The 18,832-nt window shown below is 55.0% G+C and overlaps 1 protein-coding gene across 1 annotated transcript in view; it reads left to right on the top strand.

Moving 5' to 3' along the window:
• Positions 1-17,035, top strand: part of FBLN1 (fibulin 1) — a 79,839-nt gene extending 62,804 nt beyond the window's left edge. Inside the window, exon 17 of the mRNA XM_027540515.1 lies at positions 16,238-17,035. Coding sequence (XP_027396316.1) covers positions 16,238-16,377 — 140 coding nt within the window. The 3' untranslated portion in view covers positions 16,378-17,035. The remainder of the gene's footprint in view (positions 1-16,237) is intronic.
• Positions 17,036-18,832: the final 1,797 nt, after the last annotated feature.

The following is an 18,832-nucleotide window of genomic DNA, read 5'->3' as shown; positions in this document are numbered from 1 at the left end:
TTGCAGACGCCTCTGGGGCCGTGATTGTCTCCATCAGGCAGAGGAGGGAGCTAAGGAAATGACCGCCTTGAGACTGAGCACCGCAGGGCCCCGTTTGCAGGCGTGTTTTCAGCTGTGCATTCTTGTTTCAAGCAATGTCTTAGAAACCCTCTAAGTCCGTGCAGAGGAAGAAAGTGTTTTGTGGGCCACTCGGGCCTCCCGTGGGGGGCTCCTGGGCCTATTGACACCCCCCTGGGCAGCCCCCTGCTGCTTTCAGCACCTGGGAAGGGGCGGCACCTACTCATAGGCTGAACCCCTGCCTGCTCTAGGCTTCACCCTGAGTGGACATTGGGCACTGGGTCAGGAAGGCTTCCTGAAAGAGGTGAGGTCTGAGCTGGGTTGTGATGCACGTGAAGGAGCAGCTGACACTCAGTGCTGGAAGCGAGTTCTTCGTCACCGCCACACACTGCGGCATGTTGGGCGTCTCCCGTCAACAGAGGAGGGACCGATGGCCAGAGAAGGCAGGTGTGGTTTGTCCTAGGCTCCCCTGCTGCTGGAGGTGGAGCAGGCCTAGAGCCCAGTCTTCCCCAGACACCCGGAGCTGGAGCTCTCGGACGGTGGGTGTTGACTCGGGCAGAATTACCAAGAGTTTGTGTCCCAGAAAATTAACCAGTGCACAAGCCGCCAAGACCGTGAGACATGAATGTCGTTGCTCCCCCAGATAGCAGAAGAAGGAGAAAGCACTCCAAGCTGATTAAGAACCTGAAAGGGCCAGACCTTCCCCTAATGCGTCCTTTAAAAACCAGCTCTCCGCAGGGATAAAGGTGGCTCTGAGCAGGGCTGAGCTGCTCTCTCTGTAAAGCCGGGTGCAGCCGCCCTGTTACATTCCTCTTTCACCAGCTGTCAATGAAAAATGAAGAATGCATTTTCGACCTGTGCAAAAAATGCTCTATTAATGCCTGAGGTATTCTCGGGCCACTACAAAGCCTTCCTTATCCAGCCCAGGCTTCGCTCTCCACCCAGCAGAGCACTGGCTGTGATCAGGGGCTGCTCCAGGAGGGGTCTTTCAGGTAATAGTTCCTGGAGATGAGTAACGCAGGGCCGTGGTGAGGTGGGTGCAGTCTGTGTACCGTCAGCAGCCATCAACGGGGGACCCTCCCCCGGGACTCCCCAGGCCCCTGGGTGGTTGGTGGTATCTGAGCCTCAGCCCTCCCTGACCCCTCCTTGCTCACTACTCCTTTTAAACTGATTTTCTAAGGAGAGGGAGGAAAAAACGTCTGTCTATATAGAGGGTGTGCTTTGCCAAAATTTCTACTAGAACCTCCCCAAAGCCAATAGGAACCAGACAGCACTCAGCTCAAGCTACTTTTTAGACTCAGTGGTTGATTTCGTGAATGGCCCTCTCGATCCTTGGTGGGCATCACCGTTTCTATAGGAAAAAAAAACGAAGAGCATCAGTGTCAGTTGGCAAGCAGGTGTGCTGGACGTCCAGTCTGTTCTGGGTTGTTCCCTGGGCTCCTCATCCGCCCCTGGGTCCCCTGAGAAACAGAGGTGCTCCTATCTTCAGCTCCTGCCTGGGTACCATGGCAACCAGTCATGCTCCCAATAAAGTCTGAATGAATGGAGATGGTCCAGCTCACCTTGTAAGGCTTCCCAGCGGTAAAGAATCCGCCTGCTAATGCAGGAGATGCAGAAGACGTGGGTTCGATTCCTGCGTCGGAAAGATCCCCCTGGAGGAGGAAATAGCAACCCACTCCAGGATTCTTGCCTGGAGAATCCCACGGACAGAGGAGTCTGGTGGGCTGCAGGCCATGGGGTCACAAAAGAGTGGGACACGACTGAGTGACTGAGCACATACGCATGGACATGGGTTAGGTTGAGGACGGATATTCCCTAATTTCGGACACCATTCTTGTCATTTGACGAAATGATAAGGAAGCTCCTAGCACCACGTGGCATGTAGTAGGTGCAGTCAGTATTCGTGGAACCCAAACCTTTTCCCACAGCCCACGTTGTCTGTGCCAAAGCCTCTAAATTTGGCCCATATGTCACCACCCTGATAACAATATCCTCACTCCCCGTCCTCAAGTGAACCAGAAGCTTTTACATTTTGAAAGAGCATTCTAAGTTTTCTTTGTGAGCATACAAGGACTGTTACTGTATTTCACTTTGGAAAAATATCAATGGCTGGGGTGGCCCTTTTAGGGCAAAACACCCTGGAGCCTCTGCTTCCACAGTTGGAGCACTGAGCTTGGGGTCAGATGTCCCAGCATGGTTCTTGCTTGGTTGTCGGTTTCTAGCTGTGTGACCTCCGGCAGGTCTCACAACCTCTCAGAGCCTCGGTTTTCTTCTCAGTGAGATTGCCGTAGTAATGCTTGCCTTGCCAGGGTATAAACACCAGAAGGAGTTATATGTATTGTAACATAGCTGGGTAGGTTGTTAGAGGATAAATGAGCCACTGTGAGGAGGCCGTTTGGGGCTAGAGAGCTGGTGAAGTCTCGGAGCCCCCTGAAAGGACAGGAGAACAGCCGTGGGGTCACATGGGATGCTCCTGGGACTGCTCACCCCAAAGTGGCTCCAGTTACCTGGGAGCTCTGTCATAGGCACCCCTCGTGGCCGGGGCTGATGAGTCAGGCTGGAAGCAGAATGGTGGAGGCCATGCCTCCTGAGTTCTGTCATCCTTGAATTGTTTATTCAACAGGAACCTCCTGGATTCCTACTCCATGCCTAACCCTGTGCTGGGTGCTGGGGGACAAGTTTACACCCAAGCCACAAATCCTGCTCTCAAGAAGTTGCCTCCTGGCTTCCCCAGCATCCTGCCATCTGAGTTCCTACAGTTTATTTTTCAGCAGCAGGTTTTGTCTCTGTTAATGTCTCAGCGAGAGAGACAAGTAATAATGTGTCAAGGCTGCAGTGTACATTGACTATTTTCTGCACTTTACAACCCTGGGGGGTACCATTCACAGCCTCTTCTACGTGCAGTGCACAGCTTAGTCAGCTGTACACAGCAGCCCCAGGACAAGAGCTTGTGAGTAAAGACAGCTGTACCTCAGCCCCTGGCCAGGGGAAGCCTCATGCAAAGCAAAGAGCTTGCCTGCCCAGCCGTCTGCCTTCAAGTCACTCTCGGGCATTCCAGCCTGCAGGGTTAAGATGGCCTCTTTGGAATCTTTACCTCGTAAGGGGTTAAACACACGCGGCTGACCCGTCCGGGAGCCTGATTCGGAAAGCTTGGCCCAGGATCAGTACACATTACGGATGAGATTCAGAAATTCCGCCTAGAAACAGCAGCGCGGCCGTCTCTGCCGGTGATGAGTGATCGGCCCTGTCCTGCTTTCACGGCAAATCCCGGGATTAGGCGCTTTCTCTTCTCCGGGAGGCACAGCCCCCGCCCCGCCCGCTGGGGCCACACCCTGGCCGGCAGCCAAGTCGTTTCCCAGGGGATGCAAAGGGGCGGGCCTCGGCTGACCTCACCTGGAGGCTTGCAGGCCTCGGAGGGCAGGGGGGCGCAGAGGGCAGGCGCGCCCTCTCAGAGGCCTGAGACGGGCGTGAGAGTGACGGACACCAGCGCCTTTTGTGCTGACTGTGCCGGGGCCTCACGGAGCAGCGATGGGCCAGAGGCGTTGGGCCCGGAGCCATCGTGACTCATAGAGAAACAGCTATTCCTGCTGCAAAGGCCTTTGAGGAGGGGGCCCGACACCCAGTTTCACAGAAGCAGAAACTCTCAGAGGCCACCTCCAGGCTGGTACGGGACTCTTAGGGCTCAGAGGGGTCCTCTGCTTTCGTGGGCCTCACTGGACACCTCTCTGCTCCTGCCCATGGACCCGTGCATCACGTGGGCTGCTTCTCACACCTGCTGGCCCCCTGCCCCCGACCCCCGACGTCGTCTCCCAGCCACGAGGTCCACTGGCCTGGCCAGAGCCTCCCTCCTGTCTCAGCAGGGTGCTTCCACATGGTGGTGAAAGGTGCTCCAGCCAGGAGGCTCCGGAAGCCGGGGGCCCTCTGCTTCCTTCCTCCCGCCCCCACAGCCGGTTGCTAACGGGTCTGCCAGGTTTTAACCCCACCTTTCACGTCCAGTCCTGCCGCCCGGCTGGAGACGTCTTCAGCCTCAGCTTGCTCATCTGCTCCGCAGCGTCCAGCATTCTTCCCTCCCCCTTCCCTCCACTCTGCTCCAGACACACCAGCCCACGCCCCAGACCCCAGCCCATGGCCTCTCTCATCTCCTGGACTTGAGCTATGGCATTCACCTCCTTCTCCTCTTGGTTAAGCTCCTATTCATCGCTCAGAGCCCAAGACAGCCGTCACCTCCTCTCACACGCCCTCCATGCCCCACCCCCCACAGGCAGAGTGGGTGGCTTGCTGCTTTGTGCTCCCAAAGCCCCAGGGCCGAGCTTCTTAGAGGACTCTGGTCTTCATTCTTCTAGCAAATAATGTGTGTGTCCCAAGGGAGCAGGCTCTGCTCTAGGGATGCATCAGCCACCAAGAGAGACAGATGTGAATCCTAGCCATGCACATGTTTTCTTCCGGGGTTAGGAGCAGCCAGGAGACAAGTATAACATCCGCATTGTCAGGCAGTATGAGTGCTGTGCAGAGGGCGGGGGAGGAGAGGGGAGCGGGCAGCCACTGTGCATCTGGTGGTGGGAGACATTCATCTAAGGACCCGGGGAGCTGAGGAGATGAGCTGTGCGGAGATCTGGAAGGGGAGCTCCAGGCAGTGGGGATGGCAGGTGCAAAGGCCCTGAGGCAGAGGCAAGCCTGGCATGTTCGAATTGCATGGGCCCATGAGGCAGGGTCTTGAGGCCACCACAATGGCTTGGGCTTTACTGCCAAGTGAGGTGGGAGCCATAGGAAGGTTTTGGGTTGAGGTGGGAGACGATCCCTCTAGGCGCCTGGGTGAGTCTGGGGATCTAGTTTCATGATCAGGGATCAAACCCGGGCCCCCTGCTTTGGAAGTGCAGAGTCTTAGCCTCTGGATATTGTGGCTTGCTCTGTGGGCTTCCCTCATAGCTCAGCTGGTAAAGAATCCGCCTGCAATGCAGCAGACCCCGGTTTGATTCCTGGGTCTGGAAGATCCATTGGAGAAGGGATAGGCTCCCCACTCCAGTATTCTTGGGTTTCCCTTGTGGCTCAGCTGGTAAAGAATCCGCAATGCGAGAAACCTGGGTTCGATCCCTGGGTTGGGAAGATCCCCTGGAGAAGGGAAAGGCTACCCACTCCAGTATTCTGACCTGGAAAAGTCCATGGGGTCGCAAAGAGTCGAACATAACTGAGTGACTTTCACTTTCTTGCAAAACCTTTCAAAAGACCTGTGATCCAGGCTGGAAGTGACCGTGGCTTTGACCATGTGGCCCCGGCAGGAAGGGTGGGCAGCAGACAGATTCCGGATACATCAGGGGGTGGTGCCAAGTTTTGCTGATGAGTCGGGTGTGAGACAAAGATGACTGCATGGGTCTTGACCTAAAGAACAAGCAGACTGGGGTTGTCAGCAGGTGAGCTGGGGGAAATTGTGATGCGGCAGCTCTGGGGAGGTCGCATGTTCCCTTTGGTATTAAGACTGTGGGCCTTGTGGGACACCCTTGGCCACGCAGGGGTAGAGTAAGTCTGGGAGGTGATCGTGGGTAGATGGCGGCTGGTGCCCAGAGACCAGACACGCTCATGGAGGAACTGAGCATCCTCTGTCGTCCCCTTCTCCTCTTGCCCCCAATCCCTCCCAGCATCACAGTCTTTTCCAATGAGTCAACTCTTCGCATGAGGTGGCCAAAGTACTGGAGTTTCAGCTTTAGCATCATTTCTTCCAAAGAAATCCCAGGGCTGATCTCCTTCAGAATGGACTGGTTGGATCTCCTTGCAGTCCAAGGGACTCTCAAGAGTCTTCTCCAACACCACAGTTCAAAAGTGTCAATTCTTCGGCGCTCAGCCTTCTTCACAGTCCAACTCTCACATCCATACATGACCACAGGAAAAACCATAGCCTTGACTAGACGAGCCTTTGTTGGCAAAGTAATGTCTCTGCTTTTCAATATGCTATCTAGGTTGGTCATAACTTTCCTTCCAAGGTGTAAGCGTCTTTTAATTTCATGGCTGCAGTCACCATCTGCAGTGATTTTGGACCCCCCAAAAAATAAAGTCTGACACTGTTTCCACTGGTTCCCCATCTATTTCCCATGAACTGATGGGACCAGATGCCATGATCTTCGTTTTCTGAATGTTGAGCTTTAAGCCAACTTTTTCACTCTCCACTTTCACTTTCATCAAGAGGCTTTTGAGTTCCTCTTCACTTTCTGCCGTAAGGGTGGTGTCATCTGCATATCTGAGGTTACTGATATTTCTCCCGGCAATCTTGATTCCAGCTTGTGTTTCTTCCAGTCCAGCATTTCTCATGATGTACTCTGCATATAAGTTAAATAAGCAGGGTGACAATATACAGCCTTGACATACTCCTTTTCCTATTTGGAACCATGAGGACAAAGGATTCACCACTGGGTTCAGTATCGCCCCAGCTGATGGCGACCTTGACCAGGCCATTCTCAGTGGAGTGGGGTCAAGGGGAGACACGTCAGGGTGGGAGCCCTGGAGGCACCACAGGGGGACTCCTTCCAGAAGGTCTGCTGTGCGTGCGAACGGAGAAATGCTGGTGCCAGTTGCGGGGGGGCGGGGCGGTGTGGTCACGGCATTGTGAGTTTTTTTTTTAATATTTATTTATTTAATTTGGCTGCACTGGGTCTTAGGTGCATCATGTGAGCACTAGTGAGCATGTGGGATGTAGTTCCTGACCAGGGATTGAACCTGGGCCCCCTGTGTTGGGAGCGCAGACTCTTAGCCACTGGACCACCAAGGAAGTCCCCATTGTGTGTTTTGCTTGGCTTCCTCTTCCACCGGTTGTACATTTCTGGAGGCAAGAGCCTACGAGGGCTCATCTGTGCCATGCCCCCCGTCACCCTGTGTGTCTCTCTTTCTTGCACACCCCTGCGTGCACACGTGTGCGCACACAGCATGCCCACTAGGAGGTGCCCAGGCCCGGTGCCCAGCAGGCTGCAGGGTCACGCTTGCCTGCTCACGCACAGAGTCACCAGGGGGTTAAATGAGCCCAGAGCGGGCTCTCGGCATCTCCCGAGTTCTCCGGCGGATCGGCCGTGTCCAGAATGATTTGTGATGCTCTTACCGCTGCTGTTATGCACCTTCTGAAAAGCCTTTGAGATCACCGGCACGTTAATAAATTATTCTTTTTTTTTTAAGAAAATGAAGTGTTTTTAGCCAAACAGCTGCAGAGGCATGTTGTGTGAAATTAGGGGGGGAAAAAGGAGTCTGATGATGATACGGATCTTCCGACGGCCTCACCTGACAACCGTAACTACACAGAGGACCCAGACACCCACCATCAGCCACTGTCACCACGCGCTTCCCGCGGCCTCAGAGCCGGGTGTTCCCAGATGGAGCGTTCCATCTGTGCTCATGGCTGAGAACTCCGAGTGCCGGGTCCTCAACGGTCACAGTCGTCTCAACAGCAAGGGCACTGCTGCGTGCTGGGCACTCCCAGCATGTAGGCCACACGTCCTGTGTCCCTTGGGTTTCCCTGATGGCTCAGTAGTCAAGAATCCCCCTGCCAATGCAGGAGACAAGGGTTCAATCCATGGGTAGGGAAGATCCTCTGGAGGAGGAACCCACTCCATGTGTGCAACCCACTCCAGTATTCTTGCCTGGAGAATCCCCATGGACAGAGGAGTCTGGTGGGCTGCAGTTCATGGGGTCGCACAGTGTCGGACATGACTGAGCGATTGAACGACAGCTGTGTCACTTATCCCTGTGGGAGATGGCCCCATTCTCCAGGAGAGGACACTTGAGGCTCAGAGGGGCTTCCAGGCTCGGGGGCCATGACTGAGGCCTGCACACAGCCTGGTGGGGCTGGATGTGGGGTTTCTGCTGCCACGACCGTCCTGTGTGACCTTGAACCAGGCAGAGTCCTCCTCTTTGAGGTCTGTCCCAGCCCTGAGATTTCTCATCTGGGGGCACCTGGAGACATGCAAGGGGGCTGATGAGTTTGGGTCTAGCGATGGGGAAGGGGCCCCAGCAGGAAGTGAGTGGGGCTGATCCAGGTGGGAGGACTCGCAGAGAAAGAGGGGAGGACTCTCGCCCTTCCCATTACCGTTGCATCCTGGGCCAGCCTGGTAAAAGCAGGTGCATCAGACGGCAAATCCCTTCTGGAAAACTGCCCAGGCTGTCTCTCCCTCCGGTGAGGCCAGGCGGCTTGGTGGAAGGGCAATGGCCCAGGGTCTGGCTTCGGGGGCAGGTTTGCTGTTTCTGGTTCAGAACTCATTTCACCCCCAGACCCCCGTTGCTCCTCCTGGAACCATGAGGCCCCAGCGTGTGTGGCTGAGCTGTTGGGGGAGGAGATGGTGGACGGGGGTGTCTTCATACCCACCACGTGCCCCTGGAAATGCTGGTTCCTGCATCCAGGAAGGAGCCTGGAAGGCTTCGTGTGGAGCTGACGTTTCTTTTCCTCTTTCTGCCCGAGGGAGAGGCAGGCCCCCGGGGGTTGGCTCCGGTTCCCTGCTGCTTCCCCACGTAGACCCTCAGGTTTGGTTGTGAGAGACCCGGGAGGAAGTGTGTTTATGAGAGCCGAGAAGTCGGGAGGATGGTTCTGCTGAGGCCGACTTTAAATCTGCGACTGAGACCCCTGTCCTCCACCTTCCAAGCTCTTACTGGATGTTTTTCAGGCAAGAACAGAAGACAGGGATTGGGGAGCTCCGTTCCTTCACCGCCCATGACCGATATGATTGCCCTGTAGTTCCTCTCTGCCGTTTTTGCCCTGTATGGATGACTCAGCCAAGGGCAGTACATTCTGGAAGTTTCCTCCACACCACATTAGGGCAGGTGCGGTCAGGTGGAGAGAACTAAGCTCAGGGTCCGTCCCGTCTGGGTAGCGCTGTGCCCTGAGAGCCCTGTGATCAGGGACGTTAGCCCACAGAGCCCCGAGCTCCTCCCCGGTGGGAGGGAGGTGATGGTCCTTCCCCCCCGAGGACCACGGGAAGGAACAGTGGACGCGGGGGCCCATCCGTTCCCATCTCCTCCCCTGCTGTGGACCTCCTTCCCGGCCCATCACCACTATAGCTTTGGACGTTAGACATACGGGCCGTATTTCTTCCTGTTCGTGTGTTTTCCTCTTTGCCTTCGGTCTGTGCTGCTCATTCTGGCCTGGAGTTATCCCTGTTGAGGAAAATGTCCTGAGATCCTGGTGATGGTTTGCTTTTTCCCCAGTCTCCCGCTGTGTTAGTGTTTGGTGAAACCACATGGGTCTCCTCTGAGCTCCAAGATTCTTGGTCCTGGCACCTTGTCCAAACAGGCCGACTCGTCACCTCTCCCGGGCTCGTGGCTCAGTGTGGCAGCCGCTGGGGTCAGACAGGGAGGCCTGGTTCTCACCTGTTGCCTTTCTGCTTCCACATGGGCCACACCCGAAAACCCAGCGACCTCTGGCTATCATCCGTTCCTTCCCACCAGTTTTGTTTCTCCGGGTGATAACTTTCAACTTCATGAACTGTGCTTCCTGCTTCGGTCTCTAGTTCACGCGTTCATTTAGCGATTCACTTACTGCGGGCCTCCTATGTGGCAGGTCTGTAGTAGGACCAAGGACCTACTATGTTCCAAGAACCAGAGATAGGAGAGTGACCAGGACAACCTCCCTGGTGGCGCAGCGGATAAGAGTCTGCCTGCCAGTGCAGGGGACGCGGGTTTGATCCCTGGTCCTGGAAGGCCCCACAGGCCGCAGAGCAGCTAAGCCTATGTGCCCACAGCTACTGAAGCCCTCGCACCCTGACCCTGTGCTTTGCAGCAAGAGAGGCCGCCGCAACGAAGAGTAGCCCCTGCTCGCTGCAACTAGAGAAATCCTGCTTGCAGCAACGAAGGCCCAGTGCAACTAAACATTAATTAATTAAATTTTAAAAAGATCGATGGGAAAAGAAAGTCTGTGCCCTTGACCTCTGGCCTCACATGGCAGTGGGGAGACCCTGACAACCGAGAAGACCAATGACTCCGTACCCTGATTTCAGGTAGCAACCACGTCTTATTCTCATCTGATGCTGACTTTCTTCCTTCTGCCTTTATTTCAACTTGAGCTCTGTCTTTTGAAAAGCACAGTTCATTTCCACTGGCGTGAGGTACCATGCCGTCTCTGGATGGATCATCATTTTTGCTAAGATGCTCTTCAACAGCCCTGTTCACGCCATTACACTTGGTCTGTTAGAATCGCAGGACTTCTGAGTCAGAGGCTGAACTTCAGAAAGACCGTGTCTCGTACAAGGTCACAGGGCTGCTCGGTGAGGACGCAGCAGAGCAATGCCAGGCTGTGATTCCAGGTCTCCGCAGACCAGTGTCTCGTGCAGAGGCCCTCATGGATGATCCTCCTCCTTTCAGACAACCTGTGGATGATCAGTTGCGACCCCAGTCAAGCGGCAGAAGCCTGGGGATGGCTGCAGGGGCCTGGAATCCAGACCACAGTCCCCAGGAGGCGATGGAGGTCTCCTGCTGGACACTTGGGCTCTGTGTTCGGGCTCCTGGCACATCGGCTGCAATTTACAAAGCAGAGACGAGACATGAAGGTGAAGTGCCCGAGGGGACCTACATTTTTCAAAGGAAAAAAAAAAAGACTTAATTATATCTTTCAGAGGCACAGACACGCCGAGGAATACCAGCAGTGTCTGGGACCCGAAGCAGAAATGCCAAAGATGAGGATTTGGAAGATTAACACAGTTGAACTCGGCATCATGGCCTTTTTTTTTTTCCTGGGGCTCTTGAAAGTTAGGGAGGTAAACACCCCAGCAGGGAAGATGGACAAGGCAGGCATGCTGGAAAGAGCCTTTCCCTCTCTCCTGCATTTTGCTGCAGGAATGGTCTTTCCACATAAAGCTGCTCCCGCTCAGAGCCTTCAGTGGCCCCTTCCCTTCAGGACAAAGGTTTGAGGGGCCCTCAGGGAGTAGGGTCCCTCTTCCCTCCCCTCGCTCCTTCTCTTTTCTCTCTCTTCCTCTGCCTTCATCCCACAGGATAATTGTGACGGTGCTCCCACTATGTCCCGCCCCGGGCCCTGCACTGCAGACAGTGGACAGAGATGAACGTGATGTAGACCCTGCGTCCGCAGGGGAGTCGACTGTGAGGGTTCCCTCGAGGGAGACCAGGTACCAGGTGACGCAGAGTGGGGCTGGCAAGGCTTCATGAGAGAGGACGCAGGCGGTCTAGCCGGTCCCCAGCGCCTGGTGCAGAGCGGATGCCAGCCACACATCTGTAGAAGCAAGTGACGGATGCAGCTGGACCCCTGGTGGAGGTTCAGTTTCTAATGTCTGTGATGCCACATTTGGGCAGCAAGGGTTTGTCTAGTTCCCTCTCTTGTTTCCCTGCACCCAGAAGGTTGATGGTGGTTCTGAAAGAACAGTTGTCTAGAATCGGTGGCGGTGAGGAGGCCAGGAGACTACTGCTCTGGGTTCCAGTCCTGTGAGTCTGACAAGGTGTGAGGTCCCTGAGGAAGCCCTTTACCACCTCCTTACCCTCCTCTGTCTGTCTTTCCCCAGGATTAACTCTGTTCCCAGAACTGACTGAAACCTTCACACTTGGGGCCTTTGCACAGGTCCTACCAACCTTGGGCCTCCCTGGTGGCTCAGATGATAAAGAATCTGCCTGCAGTGTGGAATACCTGGGTTCGATCCCTTGGTTGGGAAGATCCCCTGGGGAAGGAAATGGTAACCCACTCCAGTATTCTCACTCCATGAGAATTCCACGGACAGAGGAGCCTGGCTGCAGTCCATGGGGGTCACAAAGAGTCGGACACGACTGAGCTCCTGACACCTTCACTTTACTTACCTCGTTGGCTCCTACTTGGTCGTTTTTATTTTAAACTCATTTATTTTTTGGCTGCGCTGGGCTTCTCACTGCTGTGGCTTCTCTTGTGGAGCACAGGCTGTAGGCACTCGGGCCACAGTATCTGTGGCACGTGCTCCATGGCTCCATGGAGCTTACTCGCTCCATGGCATGTGGGATCCTCCCTGACCAGAGATCAAACCAGTGTCTCTTGGATTGTGAGGCAGATTCTAAACACTGGACCACCAGGGAAGCCCCCGGCTTAGTATTTAAAATCCAATTTGAAGTCAGCTCCTCTGTAGAATCTTCCTTAAACTTCCCTCGTGCAGAATGGCCTCTACTGGATGGATGGATGGATGACGGGTGAATGGATGTGTAGGTGAATGGATGGATGAAGGATGGTGGGTGGATGGATGGATGATTGGATGGGTGGGTGGATGGATGGGTGGGAAAGCTGTGAAGAAAGAAGTGATATCAGGAGAAAGTCTAGGTTCAGTGAAGGTGAGGACCAGGAGGTGGATCTCAAGCTTGAACTAACCTGGGAATGAAGGGAGCGTATTCACTGAAATCAGAGCCCCCAGGAAGTGTGGCTAGGCTGAAGAAGTGGTCAGATCCACAGAGTGGGTGTGGCCTGGGATGTGGACCCCAGGTCACAGGAGAAGGCCAGGGCGGCTGACCCCCTGCTCACCTGCTGTGTCACTCCCACAATGCCTTGTTTAACCCTTGCAGATGCCTGTGTCTTCCACCTCGGTCGTTCTCTTGTTAAATGCAAAGATCCTGAGACAATCCAGGCCCTGAGTGCGACCTACATCTGAAGTTCAGCCTTCTGCTCCCTCTTCCCCTTCTCAACGCCCTTCTTCTCTAAAGCAGCTCTTAGCTTCCTTTAGTGTTCTGTTTGGCCTCTTAGCTGTTTACAGTTGGAACACTTAGCCAACAGCGTGACGTTCTGGTCTTTAGGCGTCATAGAAACTAAACCTCATGAAGTGCCCTAACAGTACATATTGAGATTTAAATATATTTTCTATACATCCAGAGCTTTCCTTTCTCGTCAGTGTTTAAGGCAGTCTAATAAAAATGTCCAGCATTTGCTCTGTTTTTCAATCATGGAGGAATCCGGTCCTACTCGCACTGAAATTCATATCACACTGGAATGCTGTGGCGCTTTATGGGATCCAGCGCTTATTTCTGAGGGGGAAGCAGCACATGGCCTTGGGATGGTTTTGTTTCTGACTCTGAAGATGGCCGTTTAATCCCTGTTTCACAGAGGAGGAAGTGGGGACTCAAAATTTCAGTAACCAACCTGGAATCATGCTTCTGACTGAGGTCAGCTGGACTCAAACCTTGTGTCCTGAAAGGGCTTCCCTTGTGGCTTAAACAGTAAAGAATCTGCCTGCGATGCAGGAGACCCAGGTTCAATCCCTGGTCGAGAAGATCCAGTGGAGAAGGGAATGGCTACTCACTGCAGTATTCTTGCCTGGAGAAATCCATGGACAGAGGAACCTGGCAGGCTACAGTCCATGGGGTCGCAAAGAGTCAGACACGATTGAGCAACTAACAACAACAACAATATATACTTTGTATTTATAATAATTAAACTATATATATATTTATGTGTGTGTGTGCTGCGTGTGTGCTATGTCACTTCAGTCATGTCTGAAGTGACTTACACTCTTTGCAACTCTATGGACTGCAGCCCACCAGGCTCCTCTGTCCATGGGATTCTCCAGGCAAGAATACTGGAGTGGGCTGCCATGCCCTCCTCCAGAGCATCTTCCCAACCCAGGGATTGAACCCACGTCTTTTTGCGTCTCCTGCATTGGCAGGTGGGTTCCTTACTGCTTGCTCCACCTGGGAAGCCCATATATTTATATATCATATATTAATTATATGATATTGAAAGGGCTACAGTCCATAGGGTCGCAAAGAGTCGGACACGATTGAAGCACCTTAGCGTGCGTGCACACACACACACACAGTATCATGATAATATATAGAAATAAATACGTGTCTGATCATAGCTTGCGGAAGTGTTCCCTCCACCTCGTTGCTCTCTGTCCTAAACTAGCTCTCAGGCTCACTGAGCCTCTCACCTCTTTCCTTCAAGCCCCCTGAGCCCTCTGAGCACTGCCCCAGGGATGCGTGCAGGGGACCGAGGCCACTGAGGCTGGTGGCGCCGGTGGCGGTCTCCGGCCTGGGGAGAGGAGACGGTCATGCTGGTGAGGGCTGAGGGACTGGAGAGTCTGGGGCTGTGCTTGCCACAGGGGCCATGGGCAAACCGAGAGTGGCGACAAGCCCCCGTCTTTAGCCGGGAGCTGATGATGCTCGTGGGCGTTCAGACAGGACAGAACTGGGATGTCATCGCCAGGCAGGGGCAGAGAAAGGGTGCTGACAGCCCACCGAAGCTTCTGCTTATCTTTCCATCAGAGCTAGAGCCCTTGTTTGCTTAGAATAGCCTGGAATTCCACCCTACTGCTGGGCTCTTCACCTTTGAAACACAAGCCCAGGGAGTGAAAGGGGGGATGGCCTGCCCAAATCCCCTTCCTGACAATGAACTTGGTGGTCTTGACCGAGAACCGGCCACAGGTGCAAAAGGCCTTGGGCCCCTGTAGACTCCCCAGAGCCTTCGCTGATCTCAGCATGGGTGTGAAGTGCCACGCTGGGTGCACATTTCCCAAGTCAGCGGCAGGGCTGTTTGTACAAACCAGCCTGCAGTCAGCAGTTGGACGCAGCAAACACTCTGCGTTCTGGCTGGTTCTCAGGCTCCAGGGTGTTGTTTGTAGACAGCCCTGCAGTGATGGGTGGTTCTTGACCCTGCCTTCAGTGACGTCACGTTGGGCTTGAAAATTGTCATATGGCACGACCAGACGACCAGCTGCTCCAGCACACCCCTGCGCCACACGGCTTTGGGCAAGTCCTAATATCAGAGCGGGGGCGATGGAAGAGGGTCCCTCCTAAATGTCAACAGCTGTAGGGGTGGCACCTGCTCTGTGCCAGGCACGGGGATCTGCAGGGAGAGAGGCACTTTCTCCAGGAAGCCTTTCCTGACTCCCCCGCCTCCCTCACCTCCATCCTCACCCCCGCTGGACAGCGTGTGGACTTCTGTCAGAGCACGGCACTCACCTAGGTCCCCACTGACTTTGAAACCAGGGTTCTGTTTGTTTTCTTGGCATCACCATGAACGGTGCCTGGTACCTGTTGAGGAATGCATGAACGCGTGCAGAAGTGAGGCAGTGAGCCCACCCGTCCGGCAGGGAGGTGGCCCTGCACCCCTGGAGCTCACACCATGGTGGACGCCGAGCTGGGGGCGGGGGCGGGGTGGGATCAGTCAGTGCAAAGCACAGGCTCACGTGGCATCATCTGCTCGATGAGGAATCTGAGGTCCTGAGAGGGTGGTGGGCTCTCCACGTCCAGCCAGGAGGAGAGCATCTAGTCCCCGAGTGCAGGGGCATTCTCTCCGTGAGATGCTGGGTGCCCTGCGTGGGCAGGCAGCAACGTCAGGGTCCGGCCTGGAGACATGGAACTTGCGGGGACAGGACACTTGGGGTTGTTCCTCCTCCACTGCGACTGAGCTGAACTTATCTGCCCTTCCCTCTGAGCCCTGTCTGGGGAGGCCACCATCATGGCCTTTGCCGGGTCCCTGCTGTGGTCCAGGCAGACCTCCCTGCCACCCCCCAGGAGCTTTACACGGCAGGCTTCTGCTTCCCCAGACAGACACCTGTCTCCCCCGTGCCGTCTGTCCTTCTGATTGCCCTGACCCGTCTCTGCTGCTCGAACTGGACTCGAGCTGCCTCTTGCTCACCATGAACACTGGGCAAGGGTTCAGGTGTCACCCTTCAAAAAAGAGGTGTGGAGAAAGAAGGACCCAGGAGTGTGTCCCATAGGGAACTAGGACTTCTCTGCTCAGATAAAAGGTTTCCAGGCCCCCAGGACAGTCCTCAACGTGAGAGACTGGGGGAAGAGGCTCACACATGCTTTGTTTCCTCCCATGGGTCACAAGTGGGCACAGTGGGTTAGGAGAGACTGGGACGGGTGTCTTCTGGGCATCTGCTCCATGCCAGGCCCTTTATCTAGACTCTTAGTTCTTGGTTGGATAGACGGTGGTAGAGGAGGAAAGCAGGCTCACAGAAGAGGAGCTGGCAGGAGTAAGGCAAGGACTCCAAAGCCCACGCGCACAGACTCACAGGGCGAGCTGCTCACAGCGGACGGGCTGCAGAGAGCCCGCTGTCACTCGTCCCCAGGGATGATGGCAGAGCCCGGGGGTGATCACTTGGAGGGAGATGCAAGCACCTGGCTCAGGCGGGACTTGATGAGGTCCGAGCACTCCTGCAGCTCTGAAAATCCCGGAGGGAAATCGTGTCCCCGGTCTCCACGTTGCTTCAGTCCCTGCTAACTCCCCACACACCTTCTGCTCTCTCCCCAGGCGTCGTGCGCCAGGTGCGGCCCATCGTGGGCCCGTTCCACGCCGTCCTGAAGCTGGAGATGAACTACGTGGTTGGGGGTGTGGTGTCGCACCGGAATGTCGTCAGCGTCCACATCTTCGTCTCTGAGTACTGGTTCTGAGGGGCCGGCTCGCAGCGCAGCCAAGTCATCGCCCTGTGACGACGCCCTGTCCCCGTTTGTAGCACCCAGACATATCTCGGTTTTATGTATCTGTTTGTAGTGTTAGGCTGACATGTATTAAGCTGGGCCAGATGAATTAAGTCCATCTGTTGTCTTTTGGTGTTTAAATAATGAGTCCAATGACTTAAGTGTTTGGTTGAAAACCTTGCTTCTCTTCTAACACAAAGGTTAAATTTTGCTCCCTTTTCCCATCTCTGGGCTGGGCGTTGCTAAATGACCAAGAGGGGAAAAAAAACACTTTTCAAGGGGCAGCTAAGTCCAAATGGCAAGAGAAGACCAGTTCTTGCCCTGCTTTTATGAAATTTTGACATTTGGTACTTTTTTTTTGCCAATCAAGTTTTGTGTATGAAATTCTAAAGAAGGTTACCAAAGAAGAGCAGGTATGATAACTTCTGCCCAGAAGCAGCAGGCCGCAGTGCCCCGGGGAGCCCTTCAAAGGTCAATTACAATTGTGTGCAAACAGAAGATCCCGGTGAAGCCACAGCCTGCTAGGCTTGTGTGCAGCTCCAGTATGTTCACCAAAGCAGTCACTGGGTTTTCTGCACCCTGCCTCCATCCTGTATCATAGGTGGGAAATTAAACAGCTTTGTGAGCCTCATGATGCTGTGTGCATGGGAATCTTTTAAGAGGGGCGGTCCTGTCTAGCTAAGGGCTTGCAAATATTCCTCAAGACCTTCTCAAAACCCTCCTGCCTCCCAAGGCTCTGGGGTGGGGCCCAGCCTGTGTATTGGGAAAGCCTCCAACCCACATCATTTCTGACAGCTTGCCACCCCCTGGTGCCCAGGAAGCATGGCTCGAGCACCCTCCGCGCCCCAGGCTCGGCCCAGCAGGCGCGTCATGGAGCTCTGCTGGTATCCCTTGTGGGCTTTCTGATCCCCTGTAGAAGCTGCCAGGGGGAGATGAGGCTTCTCTTTCATGGGAAGGAGAGACCACCAGATGCACTGAATCCCCCTGCACTCAGCAGCCTGTGCTTCATTTATTCCTCCTGGAAACCCACCCACGTGGGTGCGATTGTGCCTGATTTAGAGACAAGCAAACTGGGCTCAGGGCTTCCCTGGTGGCTCAGCAGTAAAGAATCCACTTGCCAATGCAGGAGACCCAGGCTCGATCCCTGGGTCAGGAAGATCCCCTGGAAAAAGGAGTGGCTACCACTCCAGTACTCTTGCCTGGGAAATCCCATGGACAGAGGAGCCTGGCGGGCTACAATTCATGGGGTCGCAAAACAGTGGGACACGACTTAGTAACTGAACTATAACAACAATTAAACAACAGAATTGGACTCAGAGAGAGCAACTCAACCGCCCAAAGTCACACAGCTTTTTAGAGACAGAGAAGGGATTCAGATTGTTTATCAGATTCCAAACTCCATTCCTCTCTAAAAGCCTGTGTCAGGAGAGACGTGGACAGACTGGATTTATGGGGATCCTGGCACCACCTTCGGCGTGGACAGTGGCCCGAGGGCAGCCTACGCCCCCAGGCCCGCTTGCACCCGCAGGAGTCAGCCCCCATGCCCTTGGTCTGCACATACGTTTCCTCCAAGTCCCGCCCAGGCTTCACCCCGTCTTCTTAGGCATCCCATTCATGCCCCGGGTCATCTCAGCAGCCGGAACCCTGGCACTGGCCACGCTTTCAGCCCCACAGTGGGGTTGCAGTGTGGCCGGTGTCTGGTAACTCGAACATGTCCAACTCTCAAACCTTCGGGAACTCCCAGCCTTTGTGAGGCCACTCATTTGGGGCACTCGTCCACTAAAGCCAGCCAGGCCTGGACCAGCCCGTCACGTCTTGGCGGGAAGGGTAAGAAGCAGTGTAGGGCTGGGCTGTCCTGGAGTCAGGTCCAGGGATGAGGAGGGTGAGGGGACATCTGGGCAGCTCTCGGCGCCTGTGAACTGGGGTCTGGGCAGGGAAGGGGAGGGTGCCTGGAGTCTGATCACAGGAAGGGACACCTCAGTGCAGTTAAGGAGGTGGGGGGAATGGAAGGACTACGTGGGTTCTGGTTCCCATCTGCAGCTTTCAGGGCGAGGCTGCAGAAGCTGGGAAGTTCTGAGCTCAGGCCCTGGGAGAGGCAGGTTTCCGGGACACTCTTCCTTCTGAGGACTGGGTGGAGTGGGTGGGAAGACGTGCTGATGGGTCATTCTGGGAAAGGGCCTTCCCCACGCTCCTGATAGAGTTAGGGTGAGAGGTGCCATTGGTGAACAGAGCCAAGCCTCCTCCTGTCGATTGGCTCTCAGGTGAGCACATGACCCAAGCTGGCCAATCAGATCTTCCTGACGGAGGGCCGCGGGGCACGGGAAAGGGCAGAGGAGAGGTGGTGAGGTCCCCAGCTGTGGGGTAGAAAAGAGGAGGGGGAAAGGGAAGGAAGTCCAGGTCCTGTCTGATTCAGAGAGCCACAAGGGCC

Source organism: Bos indicus x Bos taurus, chromosome 5 (assembly GCF_003369695.1).
Source record: "Bos indicus x Bos taurus breed Angus x Brahman F1 hybrid chromosome 5, Bos_hybrid_MaternalHap_v2.0, whole genome shotgun sequence".
Classification (NCBI taxonomy): Eukaryota; Metazoa; Chordata; class Mammalia; order Artiodactyla; family Bovidae; genus Bos; species Bos indicus x Bos taurus.
The sequence above is the reverse complement of the archived record's forward strand: the minus strand, read 5'-3'. Positions and strand labels throughout refer to the sequence as shown.